The following is a 22,050-nucleotide window of genomic DNA, read 5'->3' as shown; positions in this document are numbered from 1 at the left end:
GGCCCACGACACTACTGATTGAAACGCTTATTCCATTCTCTTTCCATTTTGGTTTAAATAACAAAGGTTTCTCTAATTCTAAATGAGATAACCTTCATCCTCCCTAGACAAAATTGGGCACAAAATTAGGTTTTAGCTTTAACATTGGAATTTTCTTTTGGTAAGTTAGTTTGGGGGTTTTTTATGGAGAATGAACATGACTTTGGCATCTCAAGTCACTGGAGTGATGACTTCTATTTTTTCGTCTACAATTGGGATCAAAGACTGATAAAGGGAAACTAAGGCATTTTAAAAAGAAAGTGGCATTAATAAAATACTTGCCTGTAAAAACACTTTAATATGAACATTTTGTGGTAGATATCTTAGTGTTCATTGAAAGCAACAGACTGTCATTTAAGTGGATTTATATTTGGATGTGTCCTAAACTAGAGAAGCTCTTAGTATGTGAAAGCCATCATAAATTGTCATTAAAGAAATATTTTTTCAATTTGTTTCAGTTAGTCTCTTTTGATTTTAAATAACAGAAACCCAGTCTATTTAAAATAGAGAGACACTATTATTATTAAACAGGTAGAGTGTAACGACAATTCAAAAATTGGGGCCCAAGGTGCTTGGAACCACCTGAAGGGATCAGCTACTCGACAGAGCCAGCTCTGGACTTAGACTGCCTGTTCACATCCTGAATCTCCAATTTATTCGTGCAATATTGGGCAAGTTAACCTTTACCAGCCTTGATTTTTCTCACCTGTAAGATTAGGATTGTAGTAACATCCATCTTTGAGGGTTTTATGTGATTAAATTAGGCATACAGTGTCTTGCATACAGACACTTAGCCCAGTGTCTTGCACTTAGCAAGTTCTTAATAAATATTAGTCATTACTGTTATGATCGTTATCTGATTAGTCTGATTAGTTATGAAGTCTTGAACTCCATTCTCTACCAACTATCTTCTTGTGCTTACTCTTAGTTTCTGCCCCTTGTAATTATGCCTTGCTTCCCAAGGCCCCAACTCTATTTTATGGCATCCTTTTGGCTCTATCCCCACTGACCACTATCCAATCTCCTGTATATAGATTGGTCCGGGAGATGAATTGACTGTCTTGATTCAGGCACCCACTTCTGATCCAGTCAGCTATGACTTCTTAGGTGGTAGGAGCTGTGAGTGAGTAGGGCGGTTTCCTTCAGAAGGGGTTAAAGGAACGGCAAGTGGCATTAGGAACGCACCTCTGTTTAATTTTTGTTCTTCCTTGTTCCTTTCTCTACATTTTGATATTTCCTATTTTTAGTGTCTTAATATATATTGTCTGTTCTTTTTATCAAGTGAAGGCAAAACCTCGGGGAGAGAGTTAAGCATATTTCAAAACTAATCACCCTGCCTCTCTGTCAGAAATAAGCCCTTGAATACTAAAGAAAAATGAGTTATGGCTCCTATTCTTGAGATATGAGTCAAACTTTTTGGACCTTAAGACAGTCTCAGTGAAAACCTCAAGACTTTGAAATTCATCTGTTTTCTAGTCAAAAATGTTCTCTTTATTTCCATCTGTACATTTTTTTCAGTTGAAATGTGAAACACTATAATGATATTCCTTCTGGGACAGAAGCCCTGAGAACTGCCACAGGTGAAGTATAAATATTCCCTTAATAATTGCATAATTGTCATTAATTCATAGCTTTTTAATTAACATTTCAAGGAGTACTTGCTAGGTTACAGAATTACACTAAATTACACTAAAAATACATTGTAAAATTACACTAAAGAGGTATGAGGTGCTTGAAGTTCTGCTTCTGGCCAGGATGGAATAACATCTTGGATTTTCTCTCTCACTTGGATGTATTCCCTCCCGCCTTAAACACCTAAACTCCAGACAACATACATGAGACAATGGCATTCAAGGCATTGACCATCAGGCAATGAAGGACAATGATTCCTGAAAGTTGGGAAATAAATGAGATGAATCCTGCTATTGCCCTATCTTTGCATGGAGACAGTTTTCAGGCTTTAGAGCAGGTTAAAGGAGGGTAGGTATCGTCCACTGATCTCTTGAACTGAGGAGATGAAGCTTCAGGTCAAGAGAACCAAGAAGGCAGAGTACTGGAGAGAAGAGAGTTGCGTATAGAGAGAACTCAGGAGATGTGTCAAGAGTCCCCTGAGTATTCAGCTGAAGACTGATCAGTGGATACATGTGAGAAATCTACCAAAGCTTGCAGAAAGATGAGAGAAAACAGTGCCTATGGCTCACACAAGGCAGGGAATAGTATCTGTTTTCAACAGCCAGAGTGGAAAACCTCATAATTCATGAGGGCCAGAGCAGCTTTTAATCTAAGTTAAATTTAGCCTACTACTGAGGCAAGCCCCTGCCCCAGTCCTGTCTAATAAGGTTTAAAAGCAAGACTCTAAAGGATCAAATAGAGTCCAAGTAATGTGACCACTTTCCAGAAGAAAGTTCAAGAATAGTTATAGGATTACAAAAATATCCATCACCAAATAAAATAAAATTTACAGTATCTTCTCCCCAATAAAAAAATTACCAGGAATTTAAAGAAGTAAGAAAATATAACCCATAATGAGAAAAATAAATCAGTTGAAACTCACTCAGAATAACAGAGATGTCCTATCATGACTAGTAGATAAAAATATTAAAACAGTCATTATAAATGTATTCAATATGCTCAAGAAATTAAAGGAAAGAATAAACATGCTTGATAGAGACAAGAAAGATGCCAAAAAAAAAAAGGTACTCAAATGGAATATATAGAGATAAAAACTAAATTATCTGAAATAGAAAATACCTGTCTGGGATTACTTGCAGATAAATATTTTTGAAGAAAGGATTAGTGACTTTGAAGACATAGCAAGAGAAACTGTCCAAAATGAAACACAGAAAAAAGACTGAAAGGAACAGATGAGCTAAATGTGGGATAATTTGCAAGTAACTGAAGAACTTGAAAATGGAGGGTATAGAAAAAATATTTCCTTTAATATTTTTTAAAATATTTCCCCCCAAATTTGAAAAACTATAAACATCCAGATTTAAGTTCAACAATCTCCAAACACAAGACAGATTAAAAAAAAACAAACAAACTATGCCAAGGCATATTTTTTAAAATGAATGATAAAGAAAATCTTTAAATAATCAGAGAAAAATAAGAAATAACACAGAGAGGGACAAAGACAAGTATGACAGCAGACTTTTGTTCAGAAACAATGCAACTGAGAAAACAGTGAAGCAGTATCTTTAAATTACTAAAAGAAAAACAAAGTCAACTCAACCTTGAAATTTTTTTACTCAGTGAAACTATCTTTCAAAAATGAAGGCAAATAAAGACTTTTTCAGATGCATAAAAGCCGAGGAAATTCATCACCAGTAGACCTGAACTAAAATAAATGTTAAAGGAAGTCCTTTAAGCTGATGAATAATGATATTAGATAGAAGCCTGGATCTACACAAAGAATTGAAGAGTTTGGAAATGTTAACTATGGGGATAAACATGGAGACTTTTTTATTATTATTTAAATCTTTTAGAAAGATAATTGGCCTTTTAAAGAAAAAACAATAACAACGTGTAAAATAAAAGCCAGAGCACAAAGGCCTGAAGGGGAGAAATAGAAGTACACTGTTTTAAGGTTCTTATACTATACCAAAGTAGTATTATATCATTTGAATGTAGACTATGCTAAGCTAAAGATGTTTATTATAAATCCTAAGCAATGACTAAAATGACACAACATAGACTTATAACTAATAATCCAACAATGAGGATAAATAGAATCATAAAAAAAAGTGACGTAATCTAGAAGAAGTCATAAAAAGAGGAAAAAATAAATGAAGAACAGATGAGACAAATAGAAAATAAATATCAAGAGTGTTGCTTTGAAAACAATAATATTAATAATTGAATTAAATGAAAATGATCTAAACACCCCAATTAAATGGCATAGATTTTCAGATTGGATGAAAAAAAAAGCAAAGCATACTATATACTGCCTACAAAAAATGCATTTTAAATATAAAGATGTAAATAACTTTAAAAAGGATATAAAAGATGTAAATAGGTTTAAAAAGGATATAAAAAGATATGCTAACATTAATCAAAAGAGAACTGGAGTGACAATATTAATACTAGACAAAGTAGATTTCACAGAAAATAATACTACCAAGGACAAACAGGGTCATTACATAATAATAAAGGGATCAATTCATCAAGAAAACATAACACTTCGAAACACTCATGCACCTAATAATAGAGCTTCAAAACACGTGAAGCAAAAACTGATGGAATTGCATGAAGAAATAGACAAATGTACAATTACAGTCAGAGATTTCACCATTACCCTCTCAATAATTGAAAGAACAAGTAGGCAAAATCAGTGAGGATATAGAAGACTTGAAGAGCTCTATCAGGGCCAGCCCCGTGGCTTAGCGGTTAAGTGCATGCTCTCTGCTACCGGCGGCCCGGGTTCGGATCCCTGGCGTGCACTGACGCACTGCTTCTCCGGCCATGCTGAGGTCGCGTCCCACATACAGCAACTAGAAGGATGTGCAACTATGACATACAACTATCTACTGGGGCTTTGGGGGGGAAAAAAAAAGAAGAGCTCTATCAACCGAATTGACCTAAGTTGACATTTATAGACTAGTCTACTCAACCACAATAGAATATGCAATCTTTCCAAGAGCACACCATCATTCACCAAGATAGACTATATTCTGGGCAAGGATGTCTCAATAAAGTTAAAAATATTCAAGTCATATGTTCTCTGACCACAATGGAATTAAAATAGAATCAACAACAGAGAGAGATCTGTAAACTTCTCAAATATGTGGAAACCAAATTACATACTTCTAAATAACCCCTGGGTCAAAGAAGAAATCAAAAGGAAATTGGAAATATTTGAAATTAATGAAAATTAAAATACATTATATTAAAATTTGTGGGAAATTTATGAAACTAAATGCCTATTTTAGACAAGAAGAAAAGTCTTGTATTAATGACCTCAGCCTCCACCATAAGAAGCCAAAAAAAGAACAAGTAAAACACATAATAAGATGAAAAAATGATGTAGTAGAGATCAGAGGGCAAATCAATGGAACAGAAAATAGAAAAACAATAGAAAAACTATGTGAACAATAACTGATTCTTTGAGTAAATCAATAAAGTTGATAAATCTCTAACTGGACGGGTCAGGAAAAAAAGAAGCATATTACCAGTATCAAAGAGAGGTGAAATCACTAGAGATTCTACAGATATTAAGAGGATAATATGGGACTATTTTGAACAACTTTATGTCAATAAATTTAACAACTTAAATGAGAGGGACAAATTTCTTGAACAACATGAACTACCAAATTCACTCAAGAGGAAATAGATAACTTGAATAGCATTTTATCTATTAAAGAATTTAATTTTGTAGTTAAAACCTCCCCAGTTATCTGTCATCAGATATATTTGATGTATAAAACTCAAAATATTATTGAGTGAAACTCAAATGATACAAACCAGAGGCAAAAAATTCAAATATCTGTGGGTAAGTAATGTACAGGAATGATGTGGAACCGTTACAGGAAACAATTGCCAAAAACACGATCAAATTTTATTGTTACTAAACCACAGTACGTATAGAAATGTTAGTAACATAATATAAACATACAAAAAAGCAAAGATTTTATTTTAATTCAAAAATTAAAACTTAAAGTTAATATATAATCCTTAATTAATTATTATTTCTTGTTTTTTGGCTCTTCTCTAGAATCAGAAACCTAAGTCCTTTTCTTCTGCTCTTACATATCAATATTTTTTTGTGTTTCCTATGACATTGTGGATAACCTCAAATATTTTACTTTGGCATTAGCATTTAGTTTTATACAGATTCATAATGGAAAATAGTCATTGGAAAAGTAGTTACTTCCAAATATGGATAGAATTCTTCCACAGCAACATGCTCCTCCTTCCTCTCTCTTTACATGGGTGGCTCTTTCTCAGTGTTCAGTTCTCAGAATTAAAATTTCCTCTTCAGAGATGCCCTCTCTCCATTATTTTTCATTCTTCTATTTTCTTAATATTATTTTTTACTAGTAGCTGCATTTTTCTTTGTTAACCTGATATTCATCTTTTCACTTGTCTGTAAGTTCCATGGGGGCAGGATCTCCATCTGTTTCCTTCATTACTGTACACCAGCATCTAACTTCGTGCCTAAACTACAGCAGGAGCTCAACAAAGAGTTGAAGAAAGAATGAATAAAATCCACTAAGCTCTGCTCAGAGGGCAGGACTGATGGCTGACATGTACAATTTTCTCGGTTAGTGATAATTTGAGACTCAGTTCAAAGTCCTAATCCAAATGGAGAAAGATAACAGAACGTTTTTTTAATATGATGTTTTGGAGGGCAATTTAGGAACATTTATCAGAATTTAAATTGGACATACACTTTGACCAAACTCTTGACCTTTCAGCCATGTATATTCTAGAGACTCACAGTATGCACACCTTCTAAAGCAGCAATTCCTCTCGTAGGCATTTAGCCTAAAGGAGTAGTTAGACAAGCACCTAAACGCATGTGGAGATGCATTCTCGTTACAATATTATTTGTAAAAGCAAAAAAACAGAAATTGGAAATGAGTTAAATGTCCTTTAACATTATTTAAATAAACTCTAATGTAGTCATTAATGAGCTGCTACGCAGGCATTAAAATTACAATATATAACTGCATTTAATTATAGTTAAAAATAACAGTGAAAATAAATTCAAAATAAACTAAGTGAAAAAAGTTTAAATAATATGTAGCAGGCAATCACTCTCCTTTTTTTTTTGGTTAAAAAGAAAAATGAAACAACAAATGTGTGTACACGGCCGTGCCCAGAAAAATATCTAGGCTATATAGAAAGTTGCTCATAGTGATTACCTCTGGCTAGTTGAATATCTAAACTCTTTTTGATACCTGTTTATTGTAACAAGGAGCATGCACTAATTTTATAACAATTTTTTAAACTAATAAAGATATTTCCATTTGGGAGAAATATTTCTTAAGAGGATCATCCCACTTCTCTCAGAAATGTATTTGAATGTCTCCCATGCCTTTCAATCAGAAATTTCTCCCAATTATGGAGTGAGACACGCTGATGAGAAAGAAGTGTTTAAAAAGACATGGACTTTTATTTTTCTTTCATCATGTTCCAGAACACACTTAACGCTTAAAACATTTTTTTTTGTTGTTTTATTTTACTGAGTATTAAGTATTGGTGAAGTTGTGACTTCATGATCAGGCTCAAGCTGCAAACTTGATGTTAGTTTAGATTTTACTACTAAGGCATTTTTTAAGTAAATTCAGATAACTAATTCATATAACTAATTTGCACGGCATTACATTTGGTGTACATGAATGGAAACTCTGGATAAGAAAGAAGCTGCGATCTCACCAATAAATGATCAGATTGGCATCCTGCCAAATTATGCTGTGTCGTATGGGGATTTTGTTCTTTTTAACAACTATCTCCAATAACAGCCAATCATTGAGCTAGATCATAGTCCATCTGGTTTGTAGGTTCTTTCTTTGCACGAATCAGTCCGAACAGCCTGATGGGATCATCATGAATGTCTTCCTCTACTGCCTGGCTCTCGGGTGGGAAACTGTCTACCAAAGAGGTCTTAGAAAGGCTGGCCTTCCTTGCGTGTAACTGCTCATCTCCATCCTTGTCTGACAAATAAGCATCGTGTTTCCTGGGCTTCCTGTGCTTCCTCTCCTGGCTGGGAGCCAGTGAGGCGTAGAACATCCGTGCCTCATTGGTTGCCTAAAAAGAAAGGCGTGTCAATTTTTCATTGTTAGCCCATTCTTTAACTTTGGTGACGTCTGTGAATTTCTAAGGCCTACAAAAAACAAGCAGGTTGTTTTCTGGGCTTCAGCCACCTTGTTTTGCCAAATTTGTCAGTTAGGATGACAATGAAAAACAATAGTCAGCTCAAGAATTTTGAGTGGAAAAAAATACTTAGATGAAATTCGTGTGTGTGTATTTTCATTTCTTTCTCGTACTCAAAATATACCTGAACATTTTAGGTGGACTCTTACCTGCCTTCATGTCGGGTGGCTCTTGCCCCATGTTGCTCTTACCGAGTAACAATCCTCCAATTTGTTAAACAGGGACAAGCATGATAGGAAGGAATTTCATAAATCACAAAGTCTACTTTACATATGTTTAATAATTGGTCATTTGATGGTACCCACAAAAGTCCCCAATATTTCTACATTTTTGAGATTCTGAAGTATAAAGATAACAGTGTCCATTTATGGGATAGCATCTGGCAAGACTTACATTTCCCATCTTTCCTGTTATTTCCTTCTTGCCTGCCTCTCCCCAGGTCCCCTGCAGCCCATTTTAGGTTGGCTTTGGAGATATTCATTTGTATCCAAGAGGGTCTGGTGGTCCTCTCTGGCCTAGAGGTGGGTCAATACTAGAGTAAGGACTGGAGGCCAGGGAAACTTGAGGAGGCAACAGGCTTGAAGGCAAGACCTTGAATTTGGTGTTGGAAAGCCTAGGATTGAATCTTGGCTCTGTCATATACCGATGATCATGGGATCTTGGCCAATTCCTTAACACTCTTTGTGGGCCTCAGTTTTCTGGCTTATAAAATGGGAGTACCTATCACACAGTGTTATGAGCAAATAGAGATAATATATATGGAAGCTATAACCACTGTCCAAAAGTTAGGTGTGGGATTATAATTATTAGAAGTTATAGGCTAAAACTTTAAGACAGTCGTTGAATAAATAAACAATTTCTGTGCCAAGGATTTACCTATAAGAGTAGGCCAAAATTATATAGTTGTGGGGGCAGGGGGTAAGGAAACAACATTTGGATTAACGAAGCCCCTAATGCGTCAGAAAGCATCTCCCTGATGTACTCATTTTCACGCTAAGAATTATACGTCATATTTGCTATCAGGCAGAAGAGATGGTTCTACTTCCAACCTCTCTGGTGTCTTTGTCTGACTTTTTATTCCTCAAATAGTCATTTCTGGAAAATTGCAACAGCTGCCTAACTGGTAACCTTGCTCTAGTTCCTTCCCTCGGCCGGTTACCCGTATCCTGTCTTCAAATTATCTTCCTAGGGCACAACTTTCATCTTTTTACCATCCTGTCTCCAAAATTTTAGCCTATGGAATAAAGTCCAAATTTCATATCCCGACACTCAAGGTTTCCCGAGCTTGTACTCCACTTTTTTGATGTTCATTCCCTCTTCTCCCCTATATAAGCCCTGTATTCCGGGGTTCCACTGGACAACTGACTGCTTCCTGCACACACCTCCTGCTTTTCCCTGCTTTGTCTTTGCCCAGGCTGACACAGAAGGAGAGGTCAGTGACGTGCAAAACAACCAGAAGGCCCCTAGTAATACAAACGGTGGATATTTTTTTCGTCTGTCCACCACTTCACTCTATCCTTTTTCTTTGATAAATTCTCCATTTTCCTTTGGGAAATTCCTCTCCTCTATCTGGTCCTGGAGAGGCTGTCAATTACAGTGCTGTACCCCAAGCCCAGCACAGGACTGAGCATGTGACCTAGGCTGAATCCAATTACATCACCCATCCTCCCGGCAATGGAAGCTGACCCAAGAAAGGACACGTGACTTCAATAGAGCCAAGGCATCTTTGGGATTGATGGACAGATGCAGGAATAGAAAAGGTGTTTTTTCCTGGGACTGGGAGGAAGAAAATCTGGGTCTGCCAGTGGCTTGCCCAGACTCAATGGAAGAGTCTGTTGGTAATAGAAAAGAATGAAGTCAGTAACAGAGAGAAGCAGGGAGGAGAAATGGAGAGAGCCCTTATATTCAGTCATCTCAAAAACAAAATACACCCTTACATCTCTCTGTTATATGAGCCAGAAATTTCCCTTTTATGCTAAAGTGGTTTGAATTGAATTTCTGCACTTATAGTTGAAAACATTCCAAATAATGTATGTCTGGTCAACAATTGGTCAACTTTATCAAGTGCTGCAGAGCTCAAAGAATGTGAGTCCTGAGAAAGGACCACAAATTGTACATGTAATAGTCACCTGTGACTTCCAGAGTATGGTTTCAGTTGAGTGGATGGGTAGAGAATATTTACCAGCAGTGAAAGAGAATGTGTATCTACGGAAACAGTAGAGGCAAGTAAGAGTCAGTGTAGGAATCAGAGAGAAAAATGGGTTGAAGTAAAGTTTTGTTTTGTTTGTTTATGTTTTTAGATATTGGGGTGATTTGTGCATATGGTAGGTAAATAGTAACGATTCATTTAAAAAATGTAAAATGGAGACAAATAATTGAAGGTGCAAGATCTTGAAAGAAATAGGAGAAATGGTCAAGAGCATAAGTGGGAATATTAGCTTTGGAAAGGAGAGAGGATGCTTCTGACACAGGAGGGAAAGGAGAGATAGGCGACAGATTTTGACATAAAAATAAGAGAAGAGGAGTGAGCTCACTCTTGGGTCCCTCACCTTTTTTAGGCTATGGAAACTCATGTGGACTCACTTTATTAGGAGGTTTCCTGATTAACTCTTCCTAGTTAGTAGACTGAGATACTGAAGTTAACTTCTGAACCAGACACATCATTTTCAAAGGCAAGGAGCTGATTTCCATTTTTCCAAAAACCACTTTATCCGTTAAGCTTTATGCATAGTATCGTAGATTCCTTATGCTTTTGTAATTGACCAAAGTAAGTATTGTAGCAGCAAACTGTGTAGTGTTTTTGATAATGATCATTCTAATAAAATGAAATTAAGTAAATATAAAGAGATTATTTCTAATTTATGAAGCTAAATTTGCGAGAAAGGTGTAATAGATTAAAGACTAATCCGCTTAGAAGTATTCTTAAATACATAATTTATAAAAGAGCAGACTCTTAAAGACATTTTAAGGCTTTGTGCAATTTCCACTTGAGTAAAAACCAGATGCAGCTCAAATAAAGCTGGCCTGTCGCATGATATGTATTAAATAGTAACTTCTATTCAGAATTTCACTTCTTTCACAAGTAAGCTGCTATGAATCTTTACACTTCAGATGGTGTGGTTACATTTTAACCTTCTTTGAGAGATTTTCTTCTTCTTATCAAGGATTTAACAGATCATACTATAACATGCAGTTTTTCATACCTTTTATCTAAAAATGCACTTTACACTTAATTGAGCATCAGATGATGTATTTCCCCATCAGATGGTGACTCTACATTTTGCTTAAACCTCACCATATCTTGGTCTCTTAATAAAAATGTCAGGAATTCTGATTTATTAGGGGATTCATACAAAGAAGAAGAGAAAAATTCTACCTTAGTGGGAAGTTTCCAAGATGTGACCCATCTTAGGGAGGAGAATATTTCCTGTCAGACAGGACTAAATTTACATTCTGTCTCCCCACTTAGCACCTGAGCACTCTAGGGCAAATTCTTCACCCTTTGCAAGCCTCTGTCAGATGGGAATAGTGATGCTGCCTCCCTCAGATAAATCTAAGAAGATAATGCGTAGAAAGCACATAATTCAAGGCTTGACACCTAACAGCTGCACAGGAAATGCTGGCCCTATGACTATTTCCAGTGAGTAGCAAGAGCTCATAACTGAGGGGAGAAGATCTGGGAGGGGTGGGAAGAAGAACTCTTTTAACTGAAATGTGTAACACTTCAGCAGCATGTAGGCTGAGAATTGTGAATGGCTTTTGACTAAGTCAGCGCTATGTCTGAGGAGGCTGAACTGATTTGGTAGGAAAAGGAGAAACTATCCATTTCTTCTTGGGTTTTCATGTGTTTCTGCTTAGGCTTTCTTCCAAGCTATCCCCACACAAGCCATGTGAAAACCTCTTGCCATAAGACCACGGCCATAGGACTTGTATTAAAATGTGCACTCATTTGCCTTGTAAATTAGAAGTATGGTCTTTTATAGCCAGCTAATTTATCTTTTAACTAAAGGTCTATCTTTTTCTGCCCCTCCCCATAAATTCCTGACATCTAGGTCTCATGAGCATTATGCATGTGTCAACTTTTGTATTCATCTCTGTGATGCACACACTTTCTCAATCTGAAAGGAAAAGCTTAATTGATTATTTACGAGAATCCACTTTTCCTTCAAATCTATTGCGTCCGTAACTGTACACAATTTTGGCTCTTTGAATGTGGTTCTGAGCACTGTTTATTTGCTTTTGAGTTTCCCTTGAGAGCTCAAATCCCAGAACTTGACACTGATTCAGACCACAAAGTTTCTAAGAGGCTGCTTCAGATGTGCATCGGGATGCGCCACCTTTATGCTCTTGAAACATGGGCTGTGCTGTGATCTAGGCTGAGCTTCACCCTCGATACAGGAAACAAAACTCACCTGTGCAGGTGCCGTGGCTTCTTGCAGTTGATTCACAGATCTCTCCGGTCGGGCTTTCATTTGTTCATAGCAATTTTCATCCATTGGTTCTTGGGAGTTGAAAAGATCATGATTTACCACGGAAAAATAAAAAATGCTGGCACAAATAAAAATGCGTGACCCAAACAACATTTAGCTGTAAATGTGAAACCTCCAGGAGTCATTTGACCAGCTTTCTCATGGAGACGCGAAGAGGTAAGGAAGCGCGAGCTGCTCTCTGCGCATCAGACAGTGGAGAAGTCTTCTGCCCCACAGCATTAACGACAAGACAAAAGGAAGGTCACTTGGGACACGGACTAGATCCTATTAATTTTTGTATACCTTTGCAGGACATGACAGTCTCAACTTCAATTGCCATTTAGATGTTACACAGATCACATGAGCTAAAGGATTGCCTGTGTCTCTTCTATTTAGGTGTGATTGCAAATGGTGCATGGTGGCATAAAGCCCAGTACACATACATTGGTGACGACAGTTTGGTAATTTTCTCCATGACTAAGAAGTTTTACTTGGAGGAATTATAAACCCTATATCCTATTTTTGAAAAAGATGGTTTAGATCACAGATTTTGTGCCATAAATCAGTGATAGGACAGTTCAGCCAGGCTCTTCTGAGAGTCTGGACCTGTGGAATGCTGGTCCTAAGTATCTGGAGTTTTGTGCAGTGTCCAACAGCCAGCAGACCTGCCTCTCTTCATCTTGTGGGGACAGGCTTATTGAATCACCCATACCTTTCTTCCTCCAGATATGCCCATTTAAAAAGGAGAGGAAAGAGAGATAGTGACTTGTAGCATGGCCAGTAACCTGGCAGAAATGTGGATTGTACCAATTTGACCCCATAGGAAAAAAGACATATTTACTATAGTACAGAGTACCTCAAAATCATTCAACCGTTTCTGAAAAGCAACACAGAGAAAGGTCCAGAGAGTGATGTTTCTCAAAGCATGATCCATGGAAAACCTGCATTAGAATCACCTGGGAGATTTGTTAAATGGCAGATTCCTAAGCTCTACCTGGACCTACTCAATCAGAGCCTGTGGGAGTGACACCTGTGCTCACTGAGCTATAGCAATTACAGACATAGTGGGCTTTAAGCCACCAGAGCATAAAAATTTAAGTTCTCAGATATTACAGATGGGCACCACAATTCTGCAAGGTGAAACAGGAGGGCAAGTTATTTTTAATAGTATATTCCTGAAAAATAGTTTCTGATTCCTCAGAGTGCAGAGATTAGGGGACACTTTACACTGGAGGGAAAGACAAAAATTAAATAAATGCTTGAATCCTTTAAAATTCTCACATTCTTAACTTGAGGAGAATTCCATACTGTTTTGATCTATAGAGATTCAGGTAAATTTAGTGCATTACTGGAAATCTCTGTGTTCAAGACTCAGAGATTAATAGGAATTAACCCCCAAGTCTCCCATCATGAATTAAGTGAAGTGCTTGCAGAGTAAGGATGGGGTTAAATGCCAGCATCACCCTCATGGCTTCTCTCTTCAGAGCTCTGGGATCAGAATTTAGGGGCATTTTGGTGTTGGGTGGTTGGGATGTTTCAAGTAATGAGGGATGCTGGGAACTGAAGCATACTTGTTACATAAAAACAAAAGTATATAACCATTCAGTGGTGATTACCTCTTCTCTTTCCCCACTTGCCATCAGTGTAGCTCTCAGTCCTCTACCTAAAAAGAATGAGCTGGGACCGGCCTGGTGGCACAAGCGGTTGGGTGCACGTGCTCCGCTGTGGTGGCCCGGGTTTCGCCAGTTCGAATCCCGGGCACGCACAAACGCACCACTTGTTAAGCCATGCTGTGGTGGCGTCCCATATAAAGTATAGGAAGATGGGCATGGATGTTAGCCCAGGGCCAGTCTACCTCAGCGAAAAAAAAAGAGGAGCATTGGCATTGGATGTTAGCTCAGGGCTGGTCCTCCTCACAAAAAAAAAGAGAATGAGCTGGGGCGGCCCAGTGGCACAAATGGTTAAGTGCACGTGCTCCGCTGCGTCGGCCTGGGGTTCCCCAGTTCGGATCCTTGGCGTGCACCGACTCACCGCTTGGCAAGCCAAGCTGTGGCGGCGTCCCATATAAAATGGAGGAAGATGTGCACAGATGTTAGCCCAGGGCCAGTCTTCCTCAGCAAAAAAAAAAAGGAGGACTGGCAGATGTTAGTACAGGGCTGATCTTCCTCACACACAAAAAAGAATGAGTTAAAACAGGGGAAACCAGGGAACGGGTTCATTGTTCCAGATTATTCACTGTAGATTTGCTTTTGTATACAGAGCACACAGCACTGTTTCCCTGGGCCATTTTCTGTTCTAGAAATAGCTTTATTTCATAGAATTCTATGTGTGTCAAAGTTCATGGTAACAGAGTCTTCCTGTACTCTCATTACTACTAGAGTGAAATGAAAAGAATAGAGAAAAACAGGATGTTGATTTACACCGAATGTTGTGATACAATTTACAACATGCAGCTTTGTAAAGCTAAACAATATGCTAAAGAGACTTGAATTTATGGTTACCATTGGGATATTTAAATGAGACTGTGACCAAAAATAAGCCACCTCAAATTCTTTGTGGAATTAAGTGGAGGGAATAAATTTATAGATTAATTTAATTCCTGGAAAAATACAACTTACCTGAGACCATGGTATCTAAGTTACCATAAATTGGTGTGTCTTCAATGTAATACTCATCCTCCCTATAATAAGGAAAAATAATTTACCTTATTAGAATCCACTTTGCACATAGTTCTTAGCTAATTTCTAAAATTTAATAGTGGGTAAACTGGTGCGTGTTCTTGTTTAGCCTGGGCTACCAAGGTAGATATATTTACATGCGAATGAGTGAAGGAATGCAAATGTGTGTACACGCCTGCCTGCATGTGTGTGTATAAATTTGAAAAGTTGTTTTTTGGACGTTCTTTCAGGGAATAGTGATAGAGAATATTCATTTAGCATTTACTGTTTGTCAGATGCTACTTGAGTGCATTTTATATATTCATTCATTCAATTTTCACACTGATCTGACCAGATAGGCACTATAGCATCCCCTCTTGATAGATAAGGAATCTGAGGCACAAAGGGGTCGTATGATTTGCTGAAGGTCACATGGCCAGTAAGTGGCAGAGCAGGGATTAGAACCTAGGTCATCTGTGCTCTTAACTGTATCTTGCACTGCCTGGTTGCGTGCCCAGAATACCACTCTGAGCAATCCCCTCAACCTATGTTTACTAAGTAAATATTAAGTGACAGTGACATTTAAACAACAAAAGGCCAAAGAAATATTGTAGATTCAGCTTGGCAGGAGCAGTAAAATGACTGATCACCTATTATATCCAGATGCGGTGATAAGAAATAAGGCAGACTGAGAAAGACAAACGCCATATGATTTCACTCATAGGTGGAAGATAAACAAACACAGAAGGTTACCAGGTTACCAGAAGGGAAGGGGGTAAAGGGGCAAGTGTGTATGGTGACAGATAAAAACTAAGTGGTGAACACGATGCAGTCTGTACAGAAACTGATATATAATACTGTTCACCTGAAATTTACACAATGTTATAAGCCAATATGACCTCAATAAAATAATTTTTTAAAAAAGACCCAGAGAAATTCAGCAAGAATATTATTATTCCCCACTTGACAAGTGAGAAGTCTGAGATTTGGATAGATTAACATATTTTCCCTAGCCTCATGTGTAATATCAGCAATAACTACCAATTATGAAAGCTTCTCTTTACACCACTGCTCATTCAACCCTCAGGAGAACCTGATGAGATGCGTTTTTTTATCCCCACTGTGCATATAAGGAATTTGCAACTCATAGAGGTAAATTGTCCAAAGACACACAGACAGTAACTGGCAGTGACAGGATTGTAATGCAAGTCTGGTCCTAAAGCCCTGAACACTATTTGTTCTTGATGTTTGATTAAATTTCCTTACAACCTCATCTAAGTAATGCTATTAGGGTTATAGTAGATAACCCACCATTGTCACCAGACAGTGACAATGGCCCTGGTGACCAGCTCTCACAATGGCAGGCTGGGAACAGAGAAACATATCAGGCAGTGAGAGTGGCATTTCATAAAATAGTAGCAACTGCTTTAACTTTGAGACTACATATCACTGAGAGCTGGAGGGAATTGCATCAAAAGAAAACAGAACTTTTTATCTCAAGGCATAACACCTATATTACTCCCCATGCTTCTGAGAGAAGACATGGTATATGTAAATAGTAAGCAGGTGTCCTTAAAAAAAGTAACTGATCAAATGATATCTGTGTGAAATGGTTTGAAAAGTCCAGATGTTGGCATGTATTTCGCTTATCTGATAACAAAGGGACTCATTTGTAAACTTTCTTTTCATCGGTAATTCAATACTCCTTAATACTGGGATGCAAATTCATTCCTGCGCATGGTTTTTCTCTGGCTATGCAGAGAATATAATAGCAAAAGGTGAAGAATTTTTAATAAGACAATCCATCCATTTTCCTAGCACACATGGATAGTAGACACAACGTGCAAATGATAAATCATGTCCAAAAAATGAACATCATTCCATTCCCTATGAAGGAAAATAAGATGTGATTTATAATGCAGTGCCCTATGTCTACGGGCAGGTCTCAAATGATTAATCATCTCAAATACACTAGTGTAAAGGAGCAGTTGCCTAAGCAACAAGTCAAAAATTATATTTTTACTTAGCAATGCCAAATAGCTCCAGCCTATTGCAAGTATCTAATAAACTTCAAACATGAATGTTTGGCAGTGTTTTATGTGGAAGACTAATTACTATTAAGAATAAATTAATAAATAAGCCCATATCCTAGAAGCTAGTGCACCTCTGAGTTTGGGACCAGATCAGAATCTCCATTGCTCTGAACATGTCTGAAATGGTCTTCTAACTAATGAGCCTGTTTTCTGACACTCCAAAATTTAAAATAATATTGATTGTATTGTTTACTAGGGTCCAAATTTTCTACTTTCATGTATATTTTCTCTAGCTTCCACTTTTAAAGTTTTTATTTATAGTTTATCATTATTTTATTGTGAGTCCTTTTCAAAAAAATGCCTCAAATACTTTATTATCTAAGTATATTAAATAAGTAAATTCAATTTTTAAAAAATCATTACTTTGGACATAAATTCTCTGAGTTTCAATTTCCTTATTTATTATCCTAAAACAAGGATATTAACCTATTTAATCTCTATTGTTCTTTTCAGCTCCCAAATTCTATGATATAAGTGTAGGGTTCCAATATCCAAATAAAAATGAAAGAATTTTCTACAAAACCAAATAAAGCTGTTTTAAGTTAAAGGGCAGGAAAGTTATCAGATTGAGGAAAGAGCAAGCTTAGGGGTCTATCAGAAATTGGTTTTGGTAAGTGTTAACTTGATTTGCTTAATAGATATTTCTATTCAGTGTATAAATGTTATTTAAAGCCAGGAGAGTGGATGAAGTTACTATGGAATGAGTATAGACAGAGAAGAGGATCACTAGACGAGCCCTGGACACTCTGATGTCGAAGGTTCAGGAACCAGCAAAGGAGAAGGAGCTGCTAGTAAGTAAGGAGGGAAACCAAAGATGGGGTGGCCCAGAGCCTAGAGAAGGAAGTGTCTCAAGAGGTAGAGAGCGTCAGTGTATCAAATGCTACAGATGGACTGAGTGTCTGTGTGTCAAATGCATATGATGAGACTGAGATTTGGCCATGTGGATTTCATTGGGGACCTTGACAAGAGCTGAGTCAGTGGATGATTTAAGACAGAAGATTGAATAGAGTAGTAGGGTCAAGGAAGAAGAGGAGAAGGGGAAGAGAAGCCAGCAAATCTGGACAGAATGTAGATGTGACTTTCAAGTTTTGCTGTGCAGAGCATGCAGAGCAATGGAGAGGCAATCTAGTACTAAGGGAACTTTTCTTTTTTGTTTTTTAAGGTATGGGACAATACTGTCCGTTTACATATTGATGGGAATGATACAAAAGGGATAGAAAAAGCAATGACGCAGGAGAGAAAAGAGAAAGTTGCTGGAGCCATGTGTTCCTGAGTATCCCCGTCTAAATTTTTGCTCTCTTTGGCAGGGACTGTGCCATGGGTGTAGGTGTCTTAAACGTGGGGTGAGAGGACACCAAAGATAGACCCCTGGTCCAGGGGAAGAGTGTAAACCTCACCAATGTTTTCTATGGCTAGGGTTAGTATGGCTAGGGTTTGCTGAGAACCATACTGTTCCCTACAAGGGGGATGGTTAACGGACTCTCAGCAACGATATCTAACACTAAATTTTTACTCTCTTGGTCAGTGTTCAAATTCCCTTCTAATACGCCTATTTCTTTGTAAAGTCTCTTAAACACAAGGAGCTTATATTTCCAGTGCTTTAGAGCACTTAAAAAGAAGGGTCTTTGGTAAAGTCTGGGGGAAAGAAGACCGGAAAGATCTGCCAGCACGAAGAATTCTCAAGACATGGGGAATGAATCCTAGAGCAGTGACACAGAGCTAGGGAAAACAAAATGGCAACCAAGAATAAGATTTTTGGAACCTATATGCACTTCTCAGGGATTCCCAGAAAGATTTAGGAAAGGACTGGACTTCTTGCAGTCACACAGGGTCGGAGCTTGGGTTATGGTTGTTTGCACATTAGAAGAAGTAAACAGAAGGCTGGAAAACTTGGAGATATTTTGGTTCCAAGCATGGCAGCGATCACAGTGAGGGCCTCATGTGCATATCCACTTGGAAGTCTGAGAGGGCAGGGAAGGCTACCCAGGAGTTCCATTGTCGTAAGGTGAATCCTCCACCCTGAGAACAGGCGAAGAGGACAGTTGAGACTAAAGGTCTGCTCCAGAGCACTAGGTTAGTCTATTTAGCAAAGTGGGGAAATGAAAGGGGATCTCCAGCCTGCAGAGCCCCAGAAACCTAAGAAATCATCTTAAGGTGGAAGAATAGCTGAGATGAGATATGCTTTGTGATAAAAACACCTTCAGTGCCACCCAGGAGCAGACCAGGCAAAAGCTGCTGGGAATTTGTCCTAAGTTTTTGAGAGAGACTCTGCAACTGAGGACTCATGATAAGCATAAAGTAATTGTAAACTGAGCTGCTTTCCTAAACTAGAGGATGAATGTGCTGTGCATGGGTAGGAATTTTCTTAGACCTTAATTTTCATCCAATCAAGCAGCATCTTCTTTATCGACTACCATTCATAAGGAAAGTAGTAAATTATAATCCGGATTTTTCAGATGATATACTGAAGTTCACCAACGCCCATTTTCCCAGCACTACAAACCTAGCAATTACAAGAGTTTGATTAAAATCCAGAATAGTCTGGATCTCAAAACCATGATATTCCCACTGCCTTATCCTCCTAACATAGATCAAAAGACAAGAATTGTGTAGAATTATGTTTTAAAGGAAAAATAAAGTGGCTCAGGGGTAAACACCAGGAGGTGTGTATCTGACTTTCTGTTAGATGTAGTTGCTACACTGTCCTTGCAGTAGGTCTGACCTGCTAGTGCAGGAAGGGCAGGGATGTGGGGAAGCAGGAAGATAAGGGGAGGGAAGCAAATTTCTTTCCCCTCCAGCACGGCTTCCCACCTAATGTTGAGTAGAGGCAGGGACAGGGTGCAGTAGGCAATCCTAGCCTCAAGCCATCTAAGCACTGAGGAGGCATCAGGAATTCTAGCCCTATCCAAGAAAGACAGCCCTTATTTCCACTTGTTTTAATGCTCAAGTTTTAATGGCAGGAGATAGTTCCATGTTTGTTTTTCTCTCCTGGAGCCTCCACGCCCCTCCTACAAAGGTGATTTTAGCTCCCAAACTATATAATCAGACAAGCTGCAAAACACATACATAAAACTGTGAATTAACATGCCAACCACTTTTTATGGATAAAATTTGCATTGTATAGTCAAATTTTGCCTAAGTGGAGATCTATTACAATAGATAACAGATTATTAAGTCCTTGAAGGAAGGATGTGCATCTTTCCATCTTTGTATCTCTATCGTCTAGCACAGTACCTATTTGTTGAATGAATATTTATACAAAGAATGAATGTTGTAAAAGAATCAGCATCTTTTCCACATTTGCCCTACAGCTAAGAGCCTGCTTGCTTTGAGATGGGCATTTTACCAATTTTTCCTTCTGTCTCTTACCATCCTAATCCAAAAACTACCAACCCAGTCTTTAGCAGAATGATCAAATCACAAGACTTTCTATCACGTTGCATCTTAATTGTCTTTAAAATGATAACTATCAAATCAATCATCAGAGATTAACTTCTACATGGTTATATAAGATTTTCTTTGTCATATTTCTTGTTATAACCAAATCAGCAAATCACTTTTGATATGAGCTTATGACTTGAAAATTATGTAATAGAATCCTATGTTAAGAGTAGTCATAAAAATATTTTCTTTTTTTTTGTGTGGGTCTGCCTACAGCCCAGATTCTGAATCTACCAGAGATATTTCCACATGGAGAAGAATAAAAAAAAGACCTTTTAGAGGCCAAGAAAAAGCTTATAATCTTATCCTACCTAGTGAGAAAGCTCTGTGTTTTTGTGAGACCTTTCAGCCTTTCAGTCTACCGTTTCAAAAAGGTCTTGAAGAGTCCTCTAGGAAATTCTCTATATTTAGATTTTTTTAATCCTAAAAGAGAAATCTCCAATCTAATGACACATTTGGGTCAGAATATACTTTCCAAGAAAATGAAATTTCTGTGCTATGATTTACACCTTAAACCTTTTTATTTTTTAAAAAAGTATCATACTATACAAATTTCTTTGCAACTAGCTCAATAACTATTAAAGAGAATAAATTACATCTATAACTGCATACTATTTTATAGTTTATTTATCACACTTGCATATTGACTGACATTACCCCTAAAAACAGCACACCACATAGCATCCTTGTCTATATGTGTGTATACATATCTTAAATTTTATTAGATATTGCCAGATTTATTTCCACCCTAAATTCTTGAGGCCACACAATTCTATATATAATGAGACTGCATTCTCACAGTCTGATCTGAATCACAATCTAGGATATCTCGTTCTGAAATTGATGAGAATTCTGTAGATACCAGGTTACAGTCTCATTTCATCTTTCACCCAGCTCTCTCATTGAATCAGGAGGAGCAAGCAACTGGGGCAGATAATACTGTTATAGCTTTTAATCTTCAGATGGGAGTAAAATTAATTAAATCTCACTTTTCATTTTATTTTTACCAAAATGCAACATCCCTGAGCCAACCTTATAAGCAATATAGTATTTGTTACTTTCCCTTATTACCTGCAAATCATAACACATAACTCATTTTCTACGTACCTGGGAATGTAGTCTTCGGAGTACCTGTATGTTTTATCTGAAAGGTATTCAAAATAGACAAATTAAAAGAAATGTTGATATACATTTGTTAAATCTTCAGAGAGTGTTGTGAGGGGGGCTTTGCCTCAATGTCAGTTACCATCTTTAATCAAGCCACTCAGCCACCACTGACAGAACTAGAGATCAAGATCTTCTGTGATTTGGGCCAATCATATTCTCTCTTGGTAATTGGGGATGGAAACAGTGCAGCTTGGAAGCGGTGTAGAGCCCAGATATGCAGCCATTTTATACAGGGGAACACCAAGCTGAGACGCTGGACCCTCTGTCCCTGCCTTGCCCATGGTTCCAGTCCATTGTGGGGCACGGCTA

At 37.6% G+C, this 22,050-nt stretch overlaps 1 protein-coding gene across 1 annotated transcript in view; it reads right to left on the bottom strand.

The window, feature by feature from the left end:
• Window positions 1-7,436: 7,436 nt before the first annotated feature.
• Window positions 7,437-22,050, bottom strand: part of LOC131414695 (T-cell receptor-associated transmembrane adapter 1) — a 33,636-nt gene continuing 19,022 nt past the window's right edge. The window contains exons 3-6 of the mRNA XM_058555751.1: window positions 21,682-21,718; window positions 15,002-15,063; window positions 12,327-12,415; window positions 7,437-7,788 (exon numbers count right to left, since the gene is read on the bottom strand). Of these exons, the coding sequence (XP_058411734.1) occupies window positions 7,507-7,788; window positions 12,327-12,415; window positions 15,002-15,063; window positions 21,682-21,718 (470 nt within the window). The 3' untranslated portion in view covers window positions 7,437-7,506. The remainder of the gene's footprint in view (window positions 7,789-12,326; window positions 12,416-15,001; window positions 15,064-21,681; window positions 21,719-22,050) is intronic.

The sequence above is a fragment of the Diceros bicornis genome, chromosome 15 (genome assembly GCF_020826845.1).
Source record: "Diceros bicornis minor isolate mBicDic1 chromosome 15, mDicBic1.mat.cur, whole genome shotgun sequence".
In the NCBI taxonomy this organism is placed as follows: Eukaryota; Metazoa; Chordata; class Mammalia; order Perissodactyla; family Rhinocerotidae; genus Diceros; species Diceros bicornis.
This window is presented reverse-complemented; position numbering and strand designations above follow the sequence as displayed.